The 26,171-nt window shown below is 38.2% G+C and overlaps 2 protein-coding genes across 2 annotated transcripts; both read right to left on the bottom strand.

The window, feature by feature from the left end:
* Positions 1-2,667: 2,667 nt before the first annotated feature.
* On the bottom strand, positions 2,668-9,951 carry LOC146639300 (adhesion G protein-coupled receptor G1-like). The gene is made up of 11 exons (XM_085351164.1): positions 9,917-9,951; positions 8,793-8,877; positions 8,483-8,590; positions 7,329-7,490; positions 7,194-7,242; positions 7,012-7,103; positions 6,047-6,165; positions 4,264-4,541; positions 3,266-3,368; positions 2,805-3,139; positions 2,668-2,714 (listed from the first exon to the last, which is right to left on the bottom strand). The coding sequence occupies exons 1-11, from the start codon at positions 9,949-9,951 to the stop codon at positions 2,668-2,670; spliced, it is 1,413 nt and encodes a 470-aa protein (XP_085207290.1).
* Positions 9,952-13,447: 3,496 nt separating this feature from the next.
* LOC146639299 (adhesion G protein-coupled receptor G1-like) lies at positions 13,448-24,524 on the bottom strand. Its single transcript, XM_085351598.1, has 12 exons — positions 24,457-24,524; positions 24,073-24,124; positions 22,349-22,436; positions 22,078-22,206; positions 19,328-19,468; positions 19,196-19,250; positions 19,025-19,116; positions 18,116-18,234; positions 14,355-14,635; positions 14,083-14,176; positions 13,659-13,987; positions 13,448-13,572 (listed from the first exon to the last, which is right to left on the bottom strand). The coding sequence occupies exons 1-12, from the start codon at positions 24,512-24,514 to the stop codon at positions 13,448-13,450; spliced, it is 1,563 nt and encodes a 520-aa protein (XP_085207724.1). The 5' UTR covers positions 24,515-24,524.
* Between the last annotated feature and the right edge of the window lie 1,647 nt (positions 24,525-26,171).

Here is a 26,171-nt window from a genome sequence, read left to right as displayed (position 1 = left end):
TGTTTTCCCTCCTTGTAAATCTCACATTTGATGATGGACCACAGGTTCTCAATGGGGTTCAGATCAGGTGAACAAGGAGGCCATGTCATTAGTTTTTCTTCTTTTATACCCTTTCTTGCCAGCCACGCTGTGGAGTACTTGGACGCGTGTGATGGAGCATTGTCCTGCATGAAAATCATGTTTTTCTTGAAGGATGCAGACTTCTTCCTGTACCACTGCTTGAAGAAGGTGTCTTCCAGAAACTGGCAGTAGGACTGGGAGTTGAGCTTGACTCCATCCTCAACCCGAAAAGGCCCCACAAGCTCATCTTTGATGATACCAGCCCAAACCAGTACTCCACCTCCACCTTGCTGGCGTCTGAGTGGGACTGGAGCTCTCTGCCCTTTACCAATCCAGCCACGGCCCATCCATCTGGCCCATCAAGACTCACTCTCATTTCATCAGTCCATAAAACCTTAGAAAAACCAGTCTTGAGATATTTCTTGGCCCAGTCTTGGCATTTCAGCTTGTGTGTCTTGTTCAGTGGTGGTGGTCTTTCAGCCTTTCTTACCTTGGCCATGTCTCTGAGTATTGCACACCTTGTGCTTTTGGGCACTCCAGTGATGTTGCAGCTCTGAAATATGGCCAAACTGGTGGCAAGTGGCATCTTGGCAGCTGCACGCTTGACTTTTCTCAGTTCATGGGCAGTTATTTTGCGCCTTGGTTTTTCCACACGCTTCTTGCGACCCTGTTGACTATTTTGAATGAAACGCTTGATTGTTCGATGATCACGCTTCAGAAGCTTTGCAATTTTGAGACTGCTGCATCCCTCTGCAAGATATCTCACTATTTTTGACTTTTCTGAGCCTGTCAAGTCCTTCTTTTGACCCATTTTGCCAAAGGAAAGGACGTTGCCTAATAATTATGCACACCTGATATAGGGTGTTGATGTCATTAGACCACACCCCTTCTCATTACAGAGATGCACATCACCTAATATGCTTAATTGGTAGTAGGCTTTCGAGCCTATACAGCTTGGAGCAAGACAACATGCATGAAGAGGATGATGTGGACAAAATACTCATTTGCCTAATAATTCTGCACTCCCTGTATCAATTCCCCGTTGCAGAGCCAAGATCTCATCCATATTGCGTTCAATAAACACAGTCTGAGCACTCACGGCTTGCCCAGCACAATCATGTCAGCCAGCCTCGTGGTGTTTTGAACAGCTGTAACCGTGAGTTGTTTGACAGATGTGATGGGACTTCCCATGATGCACAAAAGAATTCTTCCTCTGTTAAACTCTTTTCACTCTTGATGTGTTTTACGGCACTACTGCTTACCACAAAATGTTGCCTTCTTCTCATAATTTGTGCCCTCCTTATCTCTGTGTGCTCTTCTTATTTATCCTCTATTTCCCCTCACCTGGAACCACAAAAGCAGATGGCTTGTGTTGAAGATCTGTTCCTGTCTCTTTCCTTTATGGCCAAGTGCTGCTTATAAAGGATCACCATATGGTTGTGGTTTTCCTTCCTGGGGTCTTTGTCTTATTATGTAAGGTGCCTTGAGAATAATGTTCTTATGAACTGGATGTATAACTACAGCTTAATTGAATTAAATGCTACTCTGGTTGCATGTGTTTTGGAGGATCTGTCACATTATGTGCTGTTGTAAATCAACCAGCCTATGAGTAAAACCACGAATAAAACAAAAAAAGGCTGCAATTATTGTGCACAAGGGGTCACTCTAGAGCGACTCTGTTATTGAGTTTCATAGTTCAATACTCAGTTTCAATTCCTGTCAGATAACATCAGATGATGTCTGCAGCCCCATTTCACTGAAAAGTTAGTTCAGTCCAAAGCAATTAAAGTATTTTTTCATGTTAAACACTCCATCAGTAACAGTACTAACCACTGAGCTATGTTGCAACATTCATGCTTCACAATCATCTGTACAGTAGCAAAAAGTCATGGCGTGTCTGCATAGTCTCCTCAATTATAGGTGACTAATACACATTGAGTCAGCTGCTGAGAGGGTATGTGGGCTCTGTGATAGGCTGGCTTGTGTTTCAGGATGTACTGTTGATTAAAACAGAAGGACTGACAGCAATCTTTGTACCTAAACCACTAAAGCAAAAGGTTAGGTGCAATTTTAGCTCAAGAAACTAACATGAAACTTTAAACCTTATGATAGTTTCCAGAAATTATCATTTAGACCATTTAAGTGTGTAGAAATGATGCTGTGCATTAAAATATTTTAATCATAGTTTTCCTACTTGACTCATACGTGAGAAAGCCAGACAAAAATATCTGAAAGTGTATAGTTCACTGAGAGACTGACCTGCAGTGAAACCAAATGTTTTTATGAAAGCACAAAAGTTTCCATCTACAGTAACTTACCTAAGTCATAATACATGAATTGTCTTTTATGAATCAGTAAATTGTTGAGAATCTTTGCCTTCTCTACTAAAAATAATACAACCATAAGAATCATAGCTGCATTTTTTGAAAATATACATTTGCATATAAAAGAAGAAACAAAACAGCAACAAAAACCCAAAAACTCATTCAACAGTCAACACCTAATATACATCATAGATAATACATCTTGGCTGTTATTGGCTATTGGCTGCTGAAACTGGTGTTCAACATTTTTTGAAGAGTCTCTGACTAATGAAACATAGCCCGATCAAGACTTCCGGGCCAAACCCACAGACCAAAGAAATATAAATACACCTGAGAAGAGAAGAAAAACGAGTGTTAATTCTTCTTGCAAGTGATCAAAGTCCAGTGCATATTTGATATAAGAATCATTCACATAATAACCTTGAAGGGAGTTCAAAATGGTGAATATGTAGATCCCAGTGAGTGAAACGTACGTAGTGCTGGCTAACCCCCAAGGTAACCCCAGCACACAGCTGAGGCCCAGCACTGTGACACAGTCCCTCCATAACCTCTTTCTTTTCGCTTTGTTTATCTTCTTCCAGTCACTGCTGCTTACAAAGCTCATGTTCTTATCATCACTTCTTAATTTCCGCATCTTACACACAACCAGCCCCAGCATGCAGGCATTGAACACGACCACCAACAAAGGAAAGGCCACAGTAGTGATGTAGCTGACTAGAGGACACTTTGATTGGAAGTCGCTGCTAATCCAGCACCTGCCCATTAAAAAAGATAAAATAAAAAAATACAGTGAGCTCCTTTAACATAACAGCATGTATCTGTGCATAATCAAAATACCATGCTAATTACATATTTAAAATCAAAACCACTGAGTTTCTTACATTTGTGCTGTTGAATTGCCATTTTTGGTTTCCCTTAGTTGTAGAGTGTACTTTCCATAAACACCTGAAATCCCACAAATTGTTGCGACCAATGTGGGAAAACCTGGACAAGAGAATGATCAATTACCTTTAATTGAATCATTAGATACAAAGACCAAGATAAGATCAAATGTAACATTTTTTTTTTAAATTTGCAATATCCATTGCAGTTTCTCAAACATAAAATAAAAGATATACGGAGAATGTTAGATTATCACCAAGTTCTTGCCAGTGTCTGTGTGTGTACGTGTAAAACGCAAACACTGGAATGTGGCTTCTCTTAATTTAATTTATTCAAAAAGAAATTGCTCTACATGAAAAAAATACAAACAAACAAAAAACAATAATACGAGTCTACACAAATCACCAACCTTGAGAAATTTTGAGATTGAGCCCCATCTACATATTCCTCTTATCTCTAAACTGCCAGACTTTGTCAGTTTGTTCAGTTGACTAGAAGCTGAACTGAGAGAGGAAGTGATTTGCAACACAATGGAAAAAAGTCAATAACATTCAGCAGCTTTAGTAGATAATGTGTGAAAATGTCCCACTATAACTTTTTCTTAATTTAAAGGTGACCAATTCAAACAACAGCCAAAGAGAGCTCAGGATACTCTTGTTTCTGAATTTTTCTTTGTATAATTCTACTTGTTTTTAAGGTTATTTGTCAGTTTTTTGGTTTCTTAGTGTTCTTTATTGTCAGGTCTCAACTGTTATGAGTTTCACCCCAACTTGTGCTCAGTATTTCCGTTTAGGTAGTTTCTCATTTTTGATAGAAGGATAACGATAGAAGTTAGATTAGATTCAGCTGTCTTGTTACTCTCCTGTTTTCAAATCATTAATTACCTTGCCTATATTAATTGCCCTCAGTCTTGTCTTGGAACTATTGCTTCATTAGTGTTTTTCTTTTTTTTTTTCCATATTTGACAGAAACAATGTCCCAACAAAACTTCACTAACCCCATCCAACCAGGCAGAGTTTGAGCAGGTATCTCCTGATATAGATGTTAAAGACCCGAATGAGCAAAAGGTAGATTTGAAACCCCTCCAGAGCACTCCAGGTCAAGGTGGCCAGCAGAGACCAATGCAGAAAGAGACCAAGAACCAGGCAAATTGAGCTGTCCTCATTTTTCCTCAGCCATTCCCAGAAACTGCACAGCAGGAAGCTGAGGTGGAGGCAGAACATTGCCCCTGTAAGTTGCATGTGCAGACCTGTGGCCTTCTCAGGACACCGCCGACTACAAGAGAAACAGGATTATTTATTTATCACCAGTTTTGCAGACAGTAGACATAATCTGGCATTTTTAGATGTTTAATTTTAAAATCAGTTTCAATATCTGTTCATACTTTTCATGCTTTTCCATACTTTACACCAATAGAGATTATAAGCTTGTTGTTTGTTTATAATGGCTATAAGACTAAATATACAAGATAAAATGTCTTGTCTATGTGTAAGTGAGGCACGTGGTCCTGTGGATTAAACAATAAAAGACAAAAAACTGAAGCTGGCAGCAGTGATGATAGGGTCTTCACACTTTGTCAAAGTGTGCTACAGCTGAGGCCAACTGTTGCTACTGTCAAGCTATTTCCTGTTGTCACATGAATAGCTTACACATTTCTTCATGGCAGTTTCATGAAGGAGTTGCTTGTACTGTGTAGAACCCACAATGAAAATTTCCTGTACATCTCATGAACATTGAATGATGTTTACAACTTAAGTACCCAATTTCTTGTTTCTATGCCTATGCAGTAGTTCGTTCATCTGTGACCAAAAGACATAGAGACGTCTCCACACTTGGACTCTTATCAAACGTGAAGTTTGGAGCAGATTTGGTAACCATGTCATTTTGGCACCGTCACATGCAAGAGCCATTAAATATAAACATTTTCACAACAACTGACATAGGTGTCAGGATTCACAGTGTTTCAAAGCTTTCCAACCCCGTAAAATACTTTAAGGTAAATTGAGATGTGGCCAAAGTTCAATGTAAATTTACAATGAACTAAAGCGAAAGTATCAGCTATAGCTATAGCTGCTGCGCAATACTGACATATAGGTGTGTTGAAACTAGACTGGGGGCTGAAGTGGTTTACTATCAGCAGGGTGCAGTGTCACAGACAACAAGTCAAACTATAGAAGAGAGAACAATAATTTATTTATAAGGAACTAAAACCTACTCTCTGCAAATGGCAAAAACCCAGGCATTTCTTTAGGTTTACAAACTAAATAGGTTTTGCAAAAAAGCATTCATGCAGGGAAGTTCAAACATTATTTTTAAAAAGTTTCAAAAATTGGAGCAACAACTGAGGTCCTATGAAGCAACATGTGGTGAGAGGCGCTGTAACCTAGCAACATAACATAGTAGTATTCTCAGAAACAGGCAAGCCATCTACTTAGCCACCAAACACTGTGGTGGGCTTCCTGGCTATTTGTGTGACCTGGGTTTTTGCCACTCAGAATGAAATGCTTGATGTGAAATCTTTCACAATGAATGTCATGTTAAGTGTGTGGGACAAGTTAGTTTTCTGATGCTTAATAACTAATGTCTAATCTTTCACAACATAGTAAAAAACAAAACAAAATGTAATTTTTCTATGAAATGAGATGGCAGTAATTCACTTAGTATGAACACATTACTTTAGGTCCTTGATGAAAGGATGAAAAAAATGTCTCGTCTGCTAAACTAAAGAGATATTCTACAATATTTAAATATGACACATCACGGGACATGAGGACACTCACTGTAACCAAATGAAGACAATCAGGCTGATGAATGTGAAGACGACTGAAAGTGCTGATCCAATGTAAGTGATGTAGCTTAGCTTCTCCGCTTCCAAGTTTGTGACTGATATCTCAGGGTTCTGAAACGTAAGACAATATGTACGTATGTAAAAATAAGGGAAGTACCAGTGTGACCAAGAAGCTGGTGTAGACATGCTAAACACTGCAGTTCCCCCAAAAGCAAGTTAATTACTAAGGTTAAAATTGCCATAATGATATTAACAATCAAGTTTACAGCTTAGTACAAAAATAGTTTTGAGGTTCTATAGATAATTTCATCCTATTTATTACAATTGTAATAGAGTTATAATTGTAGTTATAACGAGAGGCTCAAAGTCAGGCATGCGCCAGCTTTGAGTAACATGTTTGCTAGCATAAACAGCTCTGGCTAAATACTGTCAGCTAACCTTTAGATTAGTGATATTATTTAACAAATACTATGTGGTGTGACACAACCCAGTCAAACAATTTGTACTTCAGTTTTAGTGAGAGAATACAAGTATTCCAGTATTTTATTGTTGTTTCGTAAGTCATCAAAAGCAGATATCTGTATCTGTACAATGTACCAATACAGATTATTGATGAAGATTCCTAACATCCGCTGTCCTCTCTTCCTCAAGGCGGCTAACACTGAGGCTTCTAAATGCTGATTCCAAAACTAACGAGTGACATATCAGGTTACATCCTGCTTTTATACAATCTATATGTAATGCACTAGTTAGCTCACGCTGGCATTAAAAAATCTATTCCTCTCATTTATTCTGGTATATTTAATTATACAAAATATGTCACCCCTCAAATGCTATACACATGGCATTTTGTCTCCTAATTGATATGCTGTGCCGAGTTACAGCTGCTAAACAATAATAAGACAAAAATATATTTTTATGACCAAAGTTTGATCATTTTCTGTTAAATTATATTACCACAAGAACAGCAAAGAAGCTGAGATGGTCGCAGCTGCAAATAAATTCATCTTCAGTTTTATTGGTTTTGCAGCCTTTAACACTCCAGTAACCTACACAGGAAAAAAAATCAGAGCAAGTAAGTGTGCGTCACCTTTTTACTTAGAAATAAAAATACCAAACAATGACATCGATAACAGCACCTGTTCCATTGTCTGATTCCTGCCAAAATACACAAGTTCCATCTGTAATCTGTGAAGACTAAATCAAAATAAGAGGGAAACAGGTTATTCCATTTTCTAAATATGATGTTAGCCCAACTATGTTTGTATTTTTACCTTTTTGTTGTGTTTGAAGAATAACATGATGGGTTGTAAGAGATTTCTGATGATTTCACCATTTTCTGTCATGTTAACTGCCTTCACCGCGAGGACTAATCCTCTGAGCACAGTGCCTTCTCTGCGGTGGAATTGGAATCTACTTTTCTGAGGAGGACTCAGCTGCAATGAGGCAGACACATGACAGTAATGTTAGTGTTGAAAATGGGATTTTTGTTGTGTGTGGGACTGTAGGCTGTAGGTTTATATTATGAAATGGTAATTATGAAAGAGTGAATTTTGGGCCATTTTACAGAGAAAGGAGTATGTATATATACTACTCCTAATGTAAGGAGTAGTATAATGAATTATGTTGCCCTAGATGTAACTAAGTAGCGTACTGCGTTACTTTGAAGAAAAGTATCCTGTTCAATGTGTAATACATTGCTTTTTAAAAGACCCCAATTCTGATAACAACAAAGAGGGGAAATAGCTCACAGCATGCAATTCATTTGCATATCTTTGACATGCTGCTTGGAGCTGGTGGTGACTCTCAAAGCAAAGCCCACGAGAACCTAATGAGCATCAATAAGCAATCGAGTGGGTAAAAATGATTGATAATGGAATCAGCATTGCTAAATTCTTATAAGTTTCCATTCCTACTGATGCGTGAGAAAATAATAAAGCCCTCTGAAAAGTGAGGACTCTTAAAGAGAATGCAACAAGGATGCCATGGAAAGATGATTCGTTTTGCAGGGCAGTGTCCTGTTGAGAATCCAAATCCTACAACTTTAGCGCCCTATCTTGCAAAGCCATAATGGACTTTTGGATGTTGTCATTTTGCCCCTGCTCAGGCTTTTCAAAAGCTGCCATCCTCCATCTGAACTTTCACCTTTGTGTCTCTAACGTCTGGCTTTCTTCCACATCACCTTCTGACAGCTATAAATAAACTTCTACAGCTCTGAGTAAAATCCTTTCTGCCTCGCTCAGCCATCATATCATTCTGCAATCAAACAAGACCTGATCTCCACTTCAAGGGACAGAGGATATAAAGTAAATAAACAAAATTTTTGGAAAAAAAAGTTGATGCAAAATGTTTCTATGAAAGACAATACTTAAATTATGTATTCTTACGGTATGATGGGACTAAGGTTCTCTCTTAAGGTTCTACTTACCTTAAAATAAGTGCTGTTGATAACAGAAGCCATCACTGTGGTGGCAGCTCCTTTGAAAGCTGAGGATGGGATGTGAATTCTGTGGTGAGATGTAGGGTTCATATCACCCTGAAAAGCACAAACAAGAGCATGAAAAAAGATCTGAATGCATACATCCTCCACAGTATATCAATACAAATATATATAACACAGGTTATAATTTATAAAAGTTACCTTTGCTTGCACCTTGTTCCTTGTCTCAGGTATTTATAGATCTTTCAAGAAAAGATATTATAAAAACAACAAACTCACCCCCCAAAAATGTGCTCACCTCTAGTGATGAGTCCACGGTTTGACGACTGAAGCCGAATATACGCCTTTTGAGTTCACAGGCTGCAGTTCTTTCCTCATAACACCTGCAAAGATATACTCACTATATAAGTATTCACTGATCTGAAACAAATGGCACAACTAAATCTATGAATATATACTGAAGGTGACGTTTCCATTACAATAATCAGATAATATATTACCTGCAAATATTGATAAACACTACCAGTCAAAGTTGGGACACACCTTCACATTTACTGGTTTGTTTTAATTTTCACGACTATTTATGTTGCAGATTCTCACTGAAGGCATCAAAACTATAAATGAGCACACATGGCATTATGTAGAAAACAAAAAAGTGTGAAAAAAGTCAATACATGTTTTATATTTTACATTCTTAAAAATAGCCACGCTTTGATTACTGCTTTGCACACTCTTGGCATTCTCTCACTGAGCTTCATGAGGTCGTCACCTGAAATGGTTTTCCAACAGACTTGAAAGAGTTCCCAGAGGTCCATCTCATCCTAAAACATCTCGACTGGGTTTAGATCAGGTGACTGTGGAGGCCAGGTCATCTGGCGCAGCACTCCATCACTTTCATTCTTGGTCAGCCTGGAGGTGTGTTTGAGGTCATTGTCAAGTTGAAAAATAAATGATGGTCCAACTGCAGGATGCTGTGGTAGCTATGCTGATTCAGTGTTCCTTCAGTTTTGAATAAATCTCCAACTGTGTCACCAGCAAAGCACCCCCACACCATTACATCTCTTCTTTTATGCTTCATGGTGAGAACCATGCGTGCAAATACCATCTGTTCATCTTTTCTGCATTGCACAAAGTCACAACGGGTGGAACCAAAGATCTCAAATTTGGACTCATCAGACCAAAGCACAGATTTACACTGGTCTACTGTCCATTCCTTGCGTTTCTTGGCCCAAACAAATCTCTTCTGCTTGTTGCTCTTCCTTAGTCGTGGTTTCCTCTGAACAGTTGATGTAGAGATGTGTCTGCTACTGGAACTCTGTGTGGCATTTATCTGGGCTCTAATCAGAGGTGCTGTTAATTTCTGAAGTTGGTGACTGGATGAATTTATCCTCAGCAGCAGAGGTAACTCTTGGTCTTCGTTACCTGTGGCAGTCCTCAATTTCATGGCAGCACTCCATGGTTTTCACGACTGCACTTGGACACATTCAGTTTAAGCAATTTCCCAGACTGACTGACCTTCAGTTCTTAAAACAATGATGGACTGCTGTTTCTCTTAGCTGTTTGTTTCTTGCCATCATACGAATTCTAACATATGTTGTGAAACAGGGTGTCAGCTGTGTACCAACCTGACTTCTGCATAACACAACTGATGGTCCCATCCCAACTAAGAAGGCAAGAAATTCCACAAATGAACCCTGACAAAGCACACCTGTGAAGTGAAAACCATTTCAGGTGACTACATCATTAAGATCATTAACAGAAGGCCAAGGGTTTGCAGCGGTGTCAAGAAAGCAAAGGGTGGCTACTTTGAGGAATTTAAAATATAAGACATATTTAGAGTCATTTTGTCCTTTGCTGCATAATTCCATATATCTTGCTTTATATATTTCAATTCAATTCAATTCAATAAACTTTATTGATCCCGAAGGTTGGCCCGCAAGGAAATTGGGTATTTGATATCTTCAATATGTATGTACAATGTAAAAAGTAAACAGACTAGTAGTGTATATATGATAAACATAAACATGGATCTACTAAGTTGATCGAACACATTGTTTAATGGAATATGTTCCGAATTCCAAAAGTTCAAGAAAAAAAAAAAACCCCATGAAGTTCTCTAAAAGCACACAAACCCCATTTTCCTGCATGACAGTCTGGTGATTTAAGCCGCGCACTGACACCAAATGACACTGTCAGCTTTTAGTAAAAGTCAGTGTCATGGTGGCTGTGTGTGGCAGGCAGATTTGGGGACCCAATATGCAGACTCAAAGAGGCGGAAGTAAACTCAAACTTTGCTTTATTGCTGGACAAACAGTGGGTCGACCACCCAGGTACCCTAACAGGCAGTTGGATAGCATCATTTATGACTCTGAAAGGCACTAACACTCTCAGGAGTACTCTTTGGCTACGTCCACACTAGCCCGGATAGATTTGAAAACGGCATTTTTGTCTGAAAATGCTCCGCGTCCACACTAGCGTTTTCAGTCGTTTTCACAGAGTTGCGCGTCCACATTGTAACGGCCAAAAACGCTTACATTCCAGTACTGAGCATGCGTGAAACAAGAAGATTCGACCTGCCTCACTTCTGTCTGCCGTTTATTTAGTTTCAGGCTCTTTGAAATGTCGCGGCAAAATGTTTAGGAAAAGCACAGAGTTTTTTAAATGGACTAACAATGAGGTGGAGTTGTTGCTGCGAGTAACACAAAAGTACAAAGATGCAAAAGCGAGTGAGAATTAAATAAGGTCTCTGGAGCATGTACAAACTGATATTAATCTTTAATAAGGCTGTCAAAATTGAGAGCAATAGAAAACAACTGCTCTATAATGCCCTCCGCTATCTTAGTTTAATTGGTCACATGACTGCATCATATGACTAACATGTGTCATCGTTTAGAAAGTCTGCGTTTTTGCTGTCCACACTGCGACGTGAAAGCACCGTTTTCAAATATATGCATTTTCAAGAACTTTTTGAAAACGCTGCGTTTTCCATCAGCAAAAACGCCGTCTCAGTGTGGACGGGAGGCCAAAACAGAGAGAAAACGATGCATTTTCAAACGAAAACGTATTAGTGTGGACGTAGCCTTTAGCTGAGGCAGATATTTCAAAACACATAAATGATGACAATCTAGATATGAACATGTTGTTCATCTTAATTTCAATAGGTTTAATGTCTGATTCCATAAACAAAATTTATTATGTATATCTGTGTTTCTCTTTTTGACAGTCACGTTAAGTCAAATCCAGCATTTATCCACAGCAAATAGTGTCCACATTAATTCATTCATGTAGTACAACAATGCAACTTATCCAAAACAGGAGTGTTTAGATGTCCATCATTTAAATTACCGTGTCCAAAAAAGACTACTTTGTGTACAGTGAAGCAGGACATCTTCACACCCTGTCAAAGTGAAGCAAACAGAAAGTGAAGGAATCAGAAAATAACAGTCATACAAGATTTGAAGTTGATACAGTTTTGAAGTCTGAATTCAGAGACAAATGAAAGGCAAGATGTTCGGCTGTTTGGTCAGTACTTACTTAGTGGCTTCTGCGTTGTGAAACTGTTGTTGCCACCTGGTAGTAGAGAAGTGTTTTAAGGGGCTGTTTACAGTTAGTGTTACTCATCTCATAAGCAAACAACTGTAAACATATCAGCAATTACATCGTAAGATTACTCACCAACAGCTTGGGACATAGAAAAACAGATGATTTTGACGAGAAAAAGTGTAATCCACATCGTGTCTCACTCGTCCACAAATAGCTCTATGCTGTAAGAGGACCATTCAATGTGCTGCCCTACCAGGTTGAAGTGTGCTTAACCAAGTGAGCTGAGAATTTCACACATTCTTAGCAGAGCTGTGGTTCAGAGGTCAGAGGAGGAAGTGATTCATGGCTAATGTTTTGGGTTTTTTTCAAAGATGTCATGACTGAGCAATTTGAAGCTGCTGGTTTAAATTTCCACTGAAAATTTCATTGTAAACATAGACTGACACACTGTGAAAAAGCATTAGAACATGACTAACCAGCCAAGACCATGATGCCAGACCACATCATGGTCTTTTAGTTTGCTTTAACCAAAACAAGCTTCAGAGCTTTAACTGGTTTGAAGCTAGTCTTGACCATTTAAAAAAATTAATTGACACTTACACAGAAACAAAAAATGTAACTGAATAATGAATATTAGTTTTTTTTGAAGAAAAGGAATTACTCTAATGTTACTGCTTTACATATACACAGATAGGAATACGTTAAACCATAATTGTCAAGAAATGTTGAGAATTATAAGTTATCAAGGAAGTGAAACCTGAACTCGCATCTTGTCATTTTTCTAAAGATGGCAATACATGAAAATAAATCCAGATTTTTGAAGGTATCTGTATTCCAGTATATAGTGTTTGTCTGCAGCTCTATAAGAACCAGACTGTCTGTAACAGTGGACTGAATACCCCATACTCCCAAATCACCCCTTCCGAGGCTTGGCCTTGAACCCACACGCTAACCACAAAAACTAGATGGAGAAACAGAACGGAGGTGTGAGCATGGTGTGCTCATTGGTGCCTGAGTATTTCAGAAACTGGTGATCTACTGGCATTTTCCAACACTAAGTTCTCTGCAGTTTCCAGAGAATAAGCTGGAAAAAATATCCAGAGAGCATCAGTTCTCTGGAAGAAAATGCCTTGTTGTTGCCAGAGGTCAGAGTAGAATAACTGCACTGCTTCCAACTGATAGGAAGTCAACTCAAAGAGCCACTCATTACAGTCAAGTTATTGATATTTGCTTGAAAGAGGAAACAGAAAATCACAAGAATTTTCTTCAAAATTTCTACATAGTATTTGCACAAAAAGGAAGAAATAACACATCTAAATGTGTATATATTTTTAATTGTTAGTTATACTGAAATATATATCAATAGAAGCACAACACCTAATATAGGTCATGGATAATGCATTAGTCTTTTCAGTTTCTGCTGTTGAAACTAGTAGTCATCATTTTCTGAGAGGAAGAGTCTCTGATTGATGAGTTATTTTCAGGTTGAGATTTTGACCAGGCCATCGCCACAGACCACAGGAAAATAAATATACCTGTGAAGAGAAAGACATAGTTTGTCAGTTCTTCTATTAAATGATCAAAGTCCAGTTAATCCTTGACATGATGATCGCATACTAACCTTGAAGGGAGTTCAATACGGTGAATATGTAGATCCCAGCGAGTGAAACGTATGTAGTGCTGGCTAACCCCCAAGGTAACCCAAGCACACAGCTGAGGCCCAGCACTGTGACACAGTCCTTCCATAACCTCTTCTTTCTCTCTTTGTTTATCTTCTTCCAGTCACTGCTGCTTCCAAAGCTTCTATCACCCCTTCTTAGTTCCCAAATCTTAAACACCACCAGCCCCAGCATGCAGGCATTGAACACAACCACGAAGAAAGGAAAAGCCACGGTAGTGATGTAGCTGACTACGAGGAGCTTTTGTTCAGACTTGCCGCTTATCCAGCACCTGCTCATTATTAAAGACATAAAAAATGGGTTTGCTTAGAAATAAAATCTCCTGGCTCACTCTAATATTAAGTGATATCAAAGATAGTTTCTTACATGTGTTGTGTTAAATTGCTGTTGCTGTATTTCAGAGTGTATTTGCCATAAACACGTGAAATCCCACAAACAGCTGCAACCAGTGTAGGAAAACCTGCAAACATGGAAGACAGAATTAATGTCAGCTGAATGTTCTTTAGGACAGCGTGAGGCATTATTATCACTGTTTCTCTACTTCTCAATGCTGCTGCAACACTTCAACACAATCCACTTTCATTTAAAGATTTGTGACAGTGTATTGCAGAGCAGCGTCCCACCTAAACGACACTCACCCCATCCAATCAGGCTGAGTTTGAGCAGGTACCTCCTCACATAGATGTTAAAGACCCGGATGAGCAGAAGGTAGAGGTGGAACCCCTCCAGAGCACTCCAGGTCAGGGTGGCCAGCAGGGACCAGTGTAAAACCAGACCCAGTACCAGGCAAGATGAGCCGTCCTCTTTTTCCTTCAGTAGTTGGGCCAGGAGGCTGGACAGCAGGAAGGTGAGATGGAGGCAGAACATCGCCACTGTTAGCTGCATGTGCAGACTTATGGATTTCTCAGGATACCGCCGACTAAAACAGAAACAGAATTATTCTCTTGTTGCCAACTGTGGAGATAGTGGATATTATCTTGCCTTTTTAGATGTGAGATGATGGTAATAACTCCACACTAATGCAGCAGATAAAACAATATGTAAGAAAGGCCATGAGGCTGTAGCCTCACTTCTCTAATGGTCTCTTAATAACTAGATGTAGCCACAAAGTTCACTTAATACCACACTTTGAGTAGCAGTCGCCTCATTTGCATCATATAATGTTAGAAATGTAACAGAATATGGGTTGAACTGAAATGGGAAAATCAACAAATTCATTAAACAAACAAATTACAAAGACAAACATGACAAAATCACTCTCAGGCAGATATATTAATGTACACAACATTTCTTTAATTAATTACTTTACAAATTTCATTCACAATCACATGTTTTTTTTTCTACCATTAATATTATTGAGTTTGTTTTCTTAATGTTCAGGGTTTTTTTTATGGCATTTCCAGGCCCTCGTAGCAGTGTTTCTTTGAGGCTACTTGACAGAAGATGTCTCTGGGGAAGTGACTACATTTTGTTTATACCAGTATCAACATGTTGAAAAAAAATAGTTCCCAAAATGTAAGCAGCAACTGAGCTTTTGTGACGCAATCTCTGCAACCTCACACGCTCATCAGTCTTTGCAGAGACAACTGTTAAAGGAAACTGTTATAAATGCTCAGATATAGAGACATTTCTTTATATAGGCCACCCTGACGAAACTTAGTAAAAATATCTGTAGTAAAAGTTTTACCCTTTAGTTCATAAGCAGCACAGTAGGGTCTCACAGTATTTGTGTCCTTAGAGGTTTTTGCCACAAACCACACTGAGCTGCTCTCTCCCATCGAATGGCAAATATAAGCAGATTAATACCCACAGCTTGATAATGATCAATTTATTAAACATTTTTCCCCCATGACTGTGGGCTGCTAGACTTTCAGAAGAAATGTGATCAGTTATGACGAACTGGTTTTGTGTTCCACCGACTTTGTCACAGCATAACTAAACTGGTTATACTTGTGAAATATATCTGATCTTTCACAACATAACTTCATTCTTCCATGACATATATTTGCACAAGGAACACTATAATGTGTATGGCCATATTATGTGATTTAATTTTTGTACATTGTTTTCAGGTGTAGTTTTGTTACACAAGGGCCTTAATTTTGTGATTTTTGTTGGAGAGCCAACATGTTCTGAGATCCCAAGTTGCACCACAAGGGGGCACCTCCGCCCTAGTGAGATGGTTTAGTGTAATGCTACTGCTCTTCATCAGATCTAGCAGAGGCCGTCTCATCATTTAATTATTTTATTCAGTTTAGTAAGTAATAAGGCCACATGTGGACCTTATTCCTTACTGTGGCCTTATTGTCCTAAAAACTCCCTGACAAGCCTTCAGTTAATCCAAAATGCTGCAGTAAGAGTCCTGACAGGGACTAGAAAGAGAGAGCAGATTTCTCCTGTTTTGGCTTCCCTTCATTGGCTTCCTGTTAAATCCAGAATTAAATTCAAAATCCTGCTCCTCACATACAAGGTCTGAAATAATCAGGCCCCATCTTATCTTAATGACCTTGTAGTACCATATCACCCTATTAGAGCACTTCGCTCTCACACTGCAGGCCTACTTGTTGTTCCTAGAGTATTTAAAAGTAGAAAGGGAGGGAGAGCCTTCAGTTTTCAGGCCCCTCTTCTGTGGAACCAGCTTCCAGTTTGGATTCGGGAGACAGACACTATCTCTACTTTTAAGATTAGACTTCAAACTTTCCTTTTTGCTAAAGCATATAGTTAGGGCTGGACCAGGTGACCCTGAATCCTCCCTTAGTTATGCTGCAATAGATGCAGGCTGCCGGGGGATTCCCATGATGCATTGAGTGTTTCTTTTTCAGTCACTTTCTCACTCACTATGTGTTAATACACCTCTCTGCTCTGAATCATACTTGTTATTAATCTCTGGCTCTCTTCCACAGCATGTCTTTATCCTGTCTTCCTTCTCTCACCCCAACCGGTCGCAGCAGATGGCCCCGCCCCTCTCTGAGCCTGGTTCTGTCTGAGGTTTCTTCCTGTTAAAAGGGAGTTTTTCCTTCCCACTGTCGCCAAAGTGCTTGCTCATAGGGGCTCATATGATTGTTGGGTTTTTCTCTGTATCTATTATTGTACGATCTACTGTACAATATTAAGCACCTTGAGACGACTGCACTTGTGATTTGGCGCTATATAAATAAAATTTAATTGAACTGAAAAATTTAATGTGGTCCACATAATTAACATGCCAAGTAAAAGTAAAACCTGACGATTAGTTTGTCTCGGTGGGATCTGTATTTGTCTTGGTCTTTGAAATCTGTTACGGTTAAGACAGGAGGACCTAGCTTAGCTCGCGCATGCTGGAGTTGCGTGTAGCCTTCGGCTTTGTCTTTTTTTAAACTTAAGTCTCCCTCAAAAGTACAACACCGCTCCTGTATATTTGAGTTAGTGAATTCACAGAGACAGTTTGATGTGCTGCCACTGTAACTGACTAAAGTTAGAGAAATAACAACTCTGGTCACTCTGCAATGTTGATGTGGAGATTTTGACTACACAGATAAGCCACTAGTATATGGTAGAGTGCAGGAATGTTTGTTTTATTAAACTATGTGTGGGTAAAAAGAGTGTGATTTGTAGCTCTGAGTAACAAACAAGCGATATGGCTGTTTAGATTTTTGTTTATATTATTTATATTATCATTAAGTTTATTCTGATTTTAGGAATGTGAGATAAAGAGATTCAGACGATTTGTAACCGATTTTGAACACATGAATGTGTATAATTAAAGATCTGACAGAAGCGAGAGAGGAAAACAAACTACCTGTCGTCCATCTCATCAGTTACCTGTTTTTTTTCAGGACCAGATATAATCTGTTGGCTGCCCTCTCACTAGGGGCGTGTTACACACACGCACACACATATGTGTGTCCCTTTTAAATGTATATATATTTATTTATACTGATACCTCTATATTTATCTTAATATTTATCTTTCAGTATCTCAATCTCTACACTTCATTTTATATGAGTGCTTGATGTTTGTTGCATATTTGCTGCTATGACAACTCAATTTCCCTCTGGGATTAATAAATTCTGATTGTGGTTTTGATTCTATCTGTGACTTTGTTACAGTGGTTTGACTTTAGAATGAAAACACTTTTTGATTAAATAAATCCAATAATAATATGTTTTTAAAAACATATTTTTCATCTCTTTGACTAAAATACCATAAAGCATACTACCTCTGTTCAACTGAATACTGTGGAACTTCACAGTGTGAGACAAAGCAGTTCACTCTGGATATGTACATCAGGATATGTACTGCTGAAGTGGAACTGTGGATAAACTTGCAAATTGTTTATTTTCTCCAATTTCTTATTTGATCACAATTGGGAACTGAAAACTATAAAGTTTTAAATGTGAATAATATGACATCTACTCACTGTAGATAAATATAGATGAACAAACTGATCAGTGCGAAGGGGGCGGAGAATCCTGATCCAATGTAAGTGATGTAGTTTAGCTTGTCGGCATCAGCTTTTGTCACCGATATTCCTGGATTCTGCAACATAAAAAGATGAAGTTGTTGTTTTGAAATGTAATTTACATTCACGTGTTTGATGGACATCTGTACAGGAGCATCTATACCTAAATTTCCCCATTCCCATGTTAAAATGGCGAGATGTTTACATGTCGGAACAATAAATGCTTGGGACTGTGTTGGTTGGTTCACCCTTCATCACAATTATATGATGAGTGAATTATTGTAGAAGTCATCCATGTGCTGGCAAAGCTTAAAATTAAGTGTGTGTGTCTTAGAGTGGCAGGTGTGCTTGTTACCGTACTGGGTCTGTGACCAAGTGTTTTGTGTTTTTGTAGTTATTTTCTTTGATTTGATGTTTTACACAATTTTGGTTCTCTTTATGGTTTTCTGCTTGTGTTATATTTATCATTCCTAGTCTTTAGTTTTCTTCTACTGTGCCTTCTCTGTGTTCCATGGTTAGTTACTTTTGTCTCATGTTTCTAGTTCCCTAGTAAGTCATGTCTCCACGTCACAGTGCTAAGTCCGCGTCTTTGTGTATGTCTCTTGTTTCCCGTTTTGCTGTGATAGTCTCGCCTCCCATGCTCAGTGTTTCCAGTTTTGCTTCCTCCCTGTCTCGTTTTGTCAGATTAAGCTCTGTGTTTCCCTCTGTCTGTTGTTGTGTTCTTACACAGTAAGAGTACAGCATACATTTGAAACAGCTCCTTAATTTAAATTGTTTATCAACAGTAACAGTTGTTAAACATTTATTAGATAAACATGGTGTTTGCCAAAGGCTTTTATCATACGTAGGAAGAGATTTTCAGCTCACCACAAGCAAAGCAAAGAACCTCTGACGTTTGCAGCTGCAAATAAATTCATGTGCCGTGTAATTTGTGTCACAGCCTTCATTGCTCCAGTAACCTATAAAGGAAACATTCTGAGTAGCTGAGTCATTTTATTTAGAAACAAACTAACTGAAGGTTGACATCTCCAGTAGTACCTGTTCCATCCTTTGCTGATGTTTCCTTCCAAAATACACACGTTCCACTTTCAACCTGGAATCAAAATTAACGGTAAACAGGTTGTTACATTTTCTATTTCAGATGTTCGTCCAACACTTTTGTCTTTTTACCTCTTTGTTGTGTTTGAAGGTTAACGTGATGGGTTGTGAGAGATTCTTGACTGCACGGTTTCCTGCCCGCACACATATGACTGAGTACCTAAATACTTCCAGACCCCCAAGAAGTCTCCTGCTTTTTTCGGGAGGACTCAGCTGAAAGAAGGATGATACATAACATTCATGTTAGGGTGAGATTAATTGGAATTTTTTTTTAACTTTATTCCTAGCAGACGTCTTGTAGTTACATTTCCACTAGTGGTGCAACGGATTAAAAATCTCAAGGTTCAGATCGGCTCACGGTTTTAAGTCACAGATCGGATAAATTTTCAGATCAGCAAAAAAAAGAAAGAAAAAAAAGACAAAATTTTAACATTTACTTATTAACTTATTTAATTATTTTTTGGCTATTAAAACATTCAACTCAAGACTCATTCCATGCAATTGTATAAAAACTAATTAAGGTGCAATATAGGGCAGTACAGGGCTTTGTATCTACCACTCCGCTGTGATATAATGAGCGGTCACGGCCACGCAGCTTTCCGTTGCCCTGGAGGTCCACCCATTTGTAGTTGGGCAACAGAAGATGCCTGGGACAGTTCAGCCATAACTTTAAACTTTTCCTGCTCATACGTGCCTGGGTACAATCTTGTCACTGAAGTGGACGTGCAACAGGATATCATAGCGTGGCTCAAGCACGTTCATCATAGTTTAAACCCCTTATTTTGCAGAATGTCTGCAGCTAAACACCCCAGTAGCTTTTGTAATAGCTTTAGCCCGGTCAGACTGGGCAGCAAAGGGCTGCTTAAATGCCGTAAACTCCTCTGCTCCTCCACTTGGACCGCTAACGCTGGCCATAACTATCGCTTGACAGACTGACCACGCGCACCATACACATCCTTTTTTTCCTTCTTTTTCGGATCACGTGCGTGCCGAACCGTGGAGTGGGATCGGTTTGGGTTACGGATCAACCATGATCCGTTGCACCACTAATTTCCACATCACTTTAAGATTTTTTTTGAAAATGTTGGCTAGTTGCAGCTGCAGTTTGAAGTGCCACAAGTACAGTGTTATGAAAATTTTTTTGCATTTTGGTATATTTGTAACTTGGGTGTGCTGCTGGATAGCTCGTTCAAACTCAGTAAGAAGCAAGTGTCTGCTGTAGTGAGATATAGCTTCCACCAACTGCGCCTAATCTCTATGCGGCAGCTCACCTTCTGACTGGTACAAGGAAATTCTGCTCTATTACACCTGTTCTAGCCGGCTTGCACGGGCTGCCCATAAAGTACCGTATTCAATTTAAATTATTACTTCTTACGTTCAAAACTATTAGTAAATTAGTGCTGAGTCTCGGGGTGACCATGCGTTTGCTCTGGCTGCCCCGGTACTGTGGAATACCCTCCCTCTCGACCTCCGCGCCTCTGATTCTATTGCACTGTTTAAATCACGACTAAAAACCCACTTATTCAATCTTGCCTTTCTCTCTAGTTAACATTTCACTTATGATTTTACATTATGCACTTTTATGCTCATTTAATTCCTTGTTTGTTGTGTATCTGCTTCTTCTTCTTCTTCTATGTAGACAGTTATCTGCTTGCATACTTAGTACTTGCTATTTCTATTTCTATTATCTTTCTTTTATTCTCTATGTTACTTTTTAAGCACCTTGGTATACCCTTGGTTTTCAGTGTGCTTTATAAATAAAGTTTTTTATTTTTATTATTATTATTATTATTATTATTATTTTGCAATAACTGTCAACAATTTTTTTACATAACTGTGGAGGAATTTGTCCTAGTTTTCACAGTCAGACGGTCCTCCCCGGACGACCTGCTTGTGTGTGAGTGTGTGTGTGTCTCCCTCCCTCCCTTTATCACTCAGGAGGAGAAGCACACACAGATTTTCATTGAAGAGACTCACCTGCACCACCTTCGGGAATTGGGAGAAAATCACCTTTGGAGAATCGCACTTCTTTCTTGTTTAAGACTGTATTTGAGCACTGTAAATAAACGCACTGTCTGCTTTGCATCCAGAGCTCCGCACTTGAGTCCATACCTTCCATTAGCCGTGACACCAGTCTACTTTGCAGAATTGTTTTAATTCAGTCAAACAAGGATTTTTGAAGATGAATGGTTTGTATATAGTTGTGTTTAAATATCTCAAGCAGGATATCTTAAGTCCAGACTTCGATTAGACCCCTGTGAAACATTCATGGTAGAGAGCTGAGCCACTAATGAAAATACAACCCAGAACACTTCTTCAGGTTCAATCTCAAAGAGATAGAGCTGTAAAGACAAATTGCATTGTTATGTTCAGGCCTGTGAAACAGGCTCTGTAAGATTTTTAGAATTATGTTGATGGACAAAACTAAATGCTCCAGAAGCTTTCGGATTCATGCTTGTGAAGCATGTTGTTGTGAGTTGGCTGTATGGCAGGCTTTTTATAGAACTGTAGTCAGAATGCATTGCATTACTGAAATAAAGGTTAACTTTGTTTGTAGACTGGTTGAGGAATTTGTAAGATATATCAGACAAACTTTAATTTTAGATCAAATTAAAGCAAACACTTCTCATTGTGGCCCTCAGTGAAACGTAATTGGACATCTTATTAAAGGAGCAACTTTTAATCAGTTTTCATAATAAGCAACAGCTGAGTGTGAAGAGACTCTGCTGGAGGAATGCAAGACGCATCAGCATTAGAAAATGTTGAACCTCCTGTGGATAAATAATTAAGGTTTGTTTTCTGTTGCTTTTAGCGTTACCAACCTTAAAATAACTGCTGTTAATTACAGAGGCCACCACCAGGACATCCACCTCAGACACATTTCCTATGCTTTCTTGTAGAGCTGATGATGGGATCTGAACTCTATGTTCAAATGTAGGTCTCACATCAACCTAAAAAGCATACACGAAAACATAACTTTAAAAAATGTGTTGATTGTCAGTAATTAGAGTTCATTAATACAAGAATACAGAAATTCAGATCAAAAGTAACTTTTTCACTTCTAAAAAGCACTTCAGCTCCAAATGACCTCACCTCTTGAAGCGAGTCTACTTTGAGTTGTTTGATGCCTGTCATGGAGCGGCCTCTTGGCTTGCAGGTCATAATTTTGTCCTCATAACAACTACCAACAGATATTTAACATAGTTCAGATATATAACCATGCAAACAGGGATATAACTGAGGATAAAAAAGACAAACTAATGCAAAGAGATGAGAAGTAAGATCAATTATTGGACCTTTCTCTGCTATTTGATTACTTCATTTGTTCATGGATATACATTTAAAGGAGAAAAAATGAAACTGCAAGAACTTGAGTTGAACAAAAATAAATTCTCTTGTACTGCTTTAATTTTAATTTCTGACAATAATTTAATAATAATGTTCATATTATCATATATCAAATTCTACAGCTTTGTTAAGTCTTTTGGCATTTCAAAATATGATACTGCTACCTTTGGCATCAACGATTATAAACTCCTGTTTAAAATAAACATTTAACCTTGAGCCCTCAGCGTAACATTTGAATGTACTGTCTAACCGGTTAGTTTTCAAAGTAAACAGGCTTATTTTAACCCAAACTAGTGACTAAACTACATTTTTTACCAACTAATCTTGATTCGTACATCTAACCATTACTAATACATAAGAACCTCATAGTTTGATAAACATAAATATATTTAAATGAAGACATTGGTACATAGAACATTTTTAAATACTATGATGTTGTCTTTCACAGGAAAACAATGTGAGAAATTCAGACAAAGCTGCTGCCATGCCAGAGACCGCAGTGTTACTGCAGTTGGTTCTTTGATGCATGAGCTGCAGAAATGATAAGACAAGGCATAAGTTGTGGTATTTTAACCCAGTCCACATTTTTTTACTAAACCTAACTCAAAACTTTTAGCTGCCTAAATCTGTCAAAGCAGCTAACACAAGGCAAAAATAAAAATAAAAAACCAATATAAAAAGTACAGTAAAAAAGACAAGTACAGACAAAAGTCAACAGTGAGAGAAAGAGGACACAGAGGTTCGCAGTCTTATGATTTACGCCATCTCCAGCACTTCTGCCTACGTCTGAGCTCTTTAAATCAAGAAACATGAGCATCAGCTAAAATGTTAGAATTGTCATTTAAATAATGTTTCTAGATGAATCAAGTCTGTATTAAGTTTAACAAACACCAGCTTACACAATACACTTAAACAATAATACAAAATTATGTTTACTCCAAAGTGTTACACTGTGTTCCTCTAGTTCAGGGGTGGGCAACTCCAGGCCTCGAGGGCCGGTGTAACGCAAGTTTTAGATCTCACCTTGGGTCAACACACCTGAATCACATGATTAGTTCCTTGCCAGGCCTCTGGAGAACTTCAGGACACGTTGAGGAGCTAATTTAGCCATTTAAATCAGCTGTGTTGGTTCAAGGACACATCTAAAACCTGCAGGACGCCGGCCCTCGAGGCCTGGAGTTTCCCACGCCTGCTCTAGTTTATAGATCTGTGACTCATTTCTCCACTGTCCTCTCAGATAAGACTGGTCTTGCTCTCAGCATACAAGTATCAGTGTGTGATTTATATGTTAGAGGCTGTATACTAACACTCTAACAAGTATTATTTGATGATGAAGCCATGTAAAAACACCGAAAAGCAGCCACTGTAGAGATGAAAACATTTTAGCCAGTATTGACAGCATTTATCTAACATTTAACTATATACATTTTCAAAAACAGGAATGTGATATGTACAGTAAGTTGAATTACCCTATCCATGATTCACTTTTTCGGCATTCGTCAAGAACATTTTCACAGAAGTCTGTCAAAGTAAAACACACAGGAATGGAAAGATCAAAATTAGCATAATGAATACATTTAAACAAGATTGGAAGCTGATTAAACGTCTAAGTGGCATCTAACTCCAGAGACACATGAGAGACAAGATGTTCTTTTACAAGTGTTTAATCAGCACACTTGTAGGGAGTTTTGTGAAACTGGTTGACTTAGAGTCCTTACTAGCTATTGGTAACAAAGAATCTGGGGTAATTTTACTTTTTCAAGGATTCATAACTTTGAGATATTTAGTGTGCTATTCACTTCACAAGTATACTCCTTTCAACATAAGAGTGATAACATGGTAGGTTTACTCACCACCAGCTCGGGACATAGAAAAACAGAGGGCTGTTGTGATAAAAAGTGTAATCCACATTGCGTCTCACTCATCAACAGATATAGATCTGCTGTAAGAGGTTGAGAGGGTATTTTTCTGTCTGGTTGACGTTTGCTGAATGAGGGGGAGTTTCACATCTACATATATCACATGCTTTAACAGATCTGTGGTTCACAGCTCAGATGAGGAAATGACTCACATCAGGCTGTTTTTTGTTCAGTGCTATCACAATGATCAAATACTTTTAAGCTTCTGCTCTAAATTTCCACAGACATATTAACTGAGAATAGAGACTGGTACACTGTGTAGAAAAAACAGTAGAGCCATTTAAGAGTCTGTCTGTGAAGACAGTTCTAATAATTTATGTATTGTAAAAAAAATAATAACTTAGAAACAAATACAAATATTTGTGCTGTAACTGAATGGCTGACATTAGATGGCATCTAGAGGAGGACATTTCTAAATCATACAGTTTTCATGTGTAGAAAACAAAAGGTCAGGGGACCATGGTCAAGAAATACTGATACTTACAGCTTACTGAGGAAGTGAAACAGGAGCTTGCGCCACACCAGTTCTACAGGTTGCAGCACACAAAATAAGATGCAAATCTTTGAATATTAAATCTTTGAAGGTTACGGGTCTGCACTATATATTATTTCTCTATTCTTACTGATGTATTTCTCTTTACATAGTATTTCATTTCTATTCAGTTAATGTTTTATTCTAAAAATGCAGTTAGTAGTGTTTTTTTAAGCTTACCTTAGACATTAGAAGTATTGGATGCAAGAGATTTGTGGTATTCCGGGTTTATCATTTGAAGTAATGGTAGGAAAGAAAGTATTCTCTGCTTCTCTGTTTTGTGGGTTAACTGGTCCACGAGAAAATAAAGACATTCACAGTTTGTTCAAAATTGATGAACAATTTGTGATGAACAATCAAAATATGATGACAACAATCCAGCCAAACCCAAGACACCTCATAGAAAAGATTAAAAAAATAGAAATAAAGATTTAAACATGTAGAAGTTAAGAAAGTTGACAAATGTAAAACTGAAAACAGATTACTTTTGCAAAGCTCCATTTCAAGTCTTAAATAAATGATGCATAAAATTCTGTAATATTAGAAGCTGCATCACTGAGGAGCACACCAGGAAAGTTACATCTGCAGGATGATTTCATTACAACAGAGCTATTATGCTCGTTTCCCTATCTATATTAATATTCTTTGAATGTTCAAGCTTAGCTTTGCAGAATTCACAGTTCAGTAAATTGTTTATCACATATGTGGTATGGAATTTCTTAATGGATTCTGAATAAATTACTCACATTGATGAGTTATCACTATGTGGTCGTATAAACATTCTTATCTATTTGACAGGGGTCACTGGACTGCAACTAAAGTACTTTTTGAATGTACATGTACTTTTTCACTATATTTTGGCTGTTAATAATATCATGCTTGGTACTTCATAAATAATAATGTTCATTATGTTCTTGGCAGAGGGAGGAATAACACCTCATTGGAGAAGGTGATTCATGACAACGTTTACTTTTTCCAAAATATCTCAAAGATCACGTAACAAGTTGTGGTTCTGAGTTATGATAGAAATATTCACACAGGCAGCATATAACCACGTGACATGACAGGCATTGAATCAGTTTGAGAGTTGTCTGCTGGAGACTGTGCTGCTATGGTC

The sequence above is a fragment of the Diplotaxodon limnothrissa genome, linkage group LG1 (genome assembly GCF_057381915.1).
Source record: "Diplotaxodon limnothrissa isolate DT_005_m linkage group LG1, D_limnothrissa_male_GT1.1, whole genome shotgun sequence".
Taxonomy (NCBI): Eukaryota; Metazoa; Chordata; class Actinopteri; order Cichliformes; family Cichlidae; genus Diplotaxodon; species Diplotaxodon limnothrissa.
Note: the sequence above shows the minus strand (reverse complement) of the source record. Positions and strands in the feature narration are given on the sequence as shown.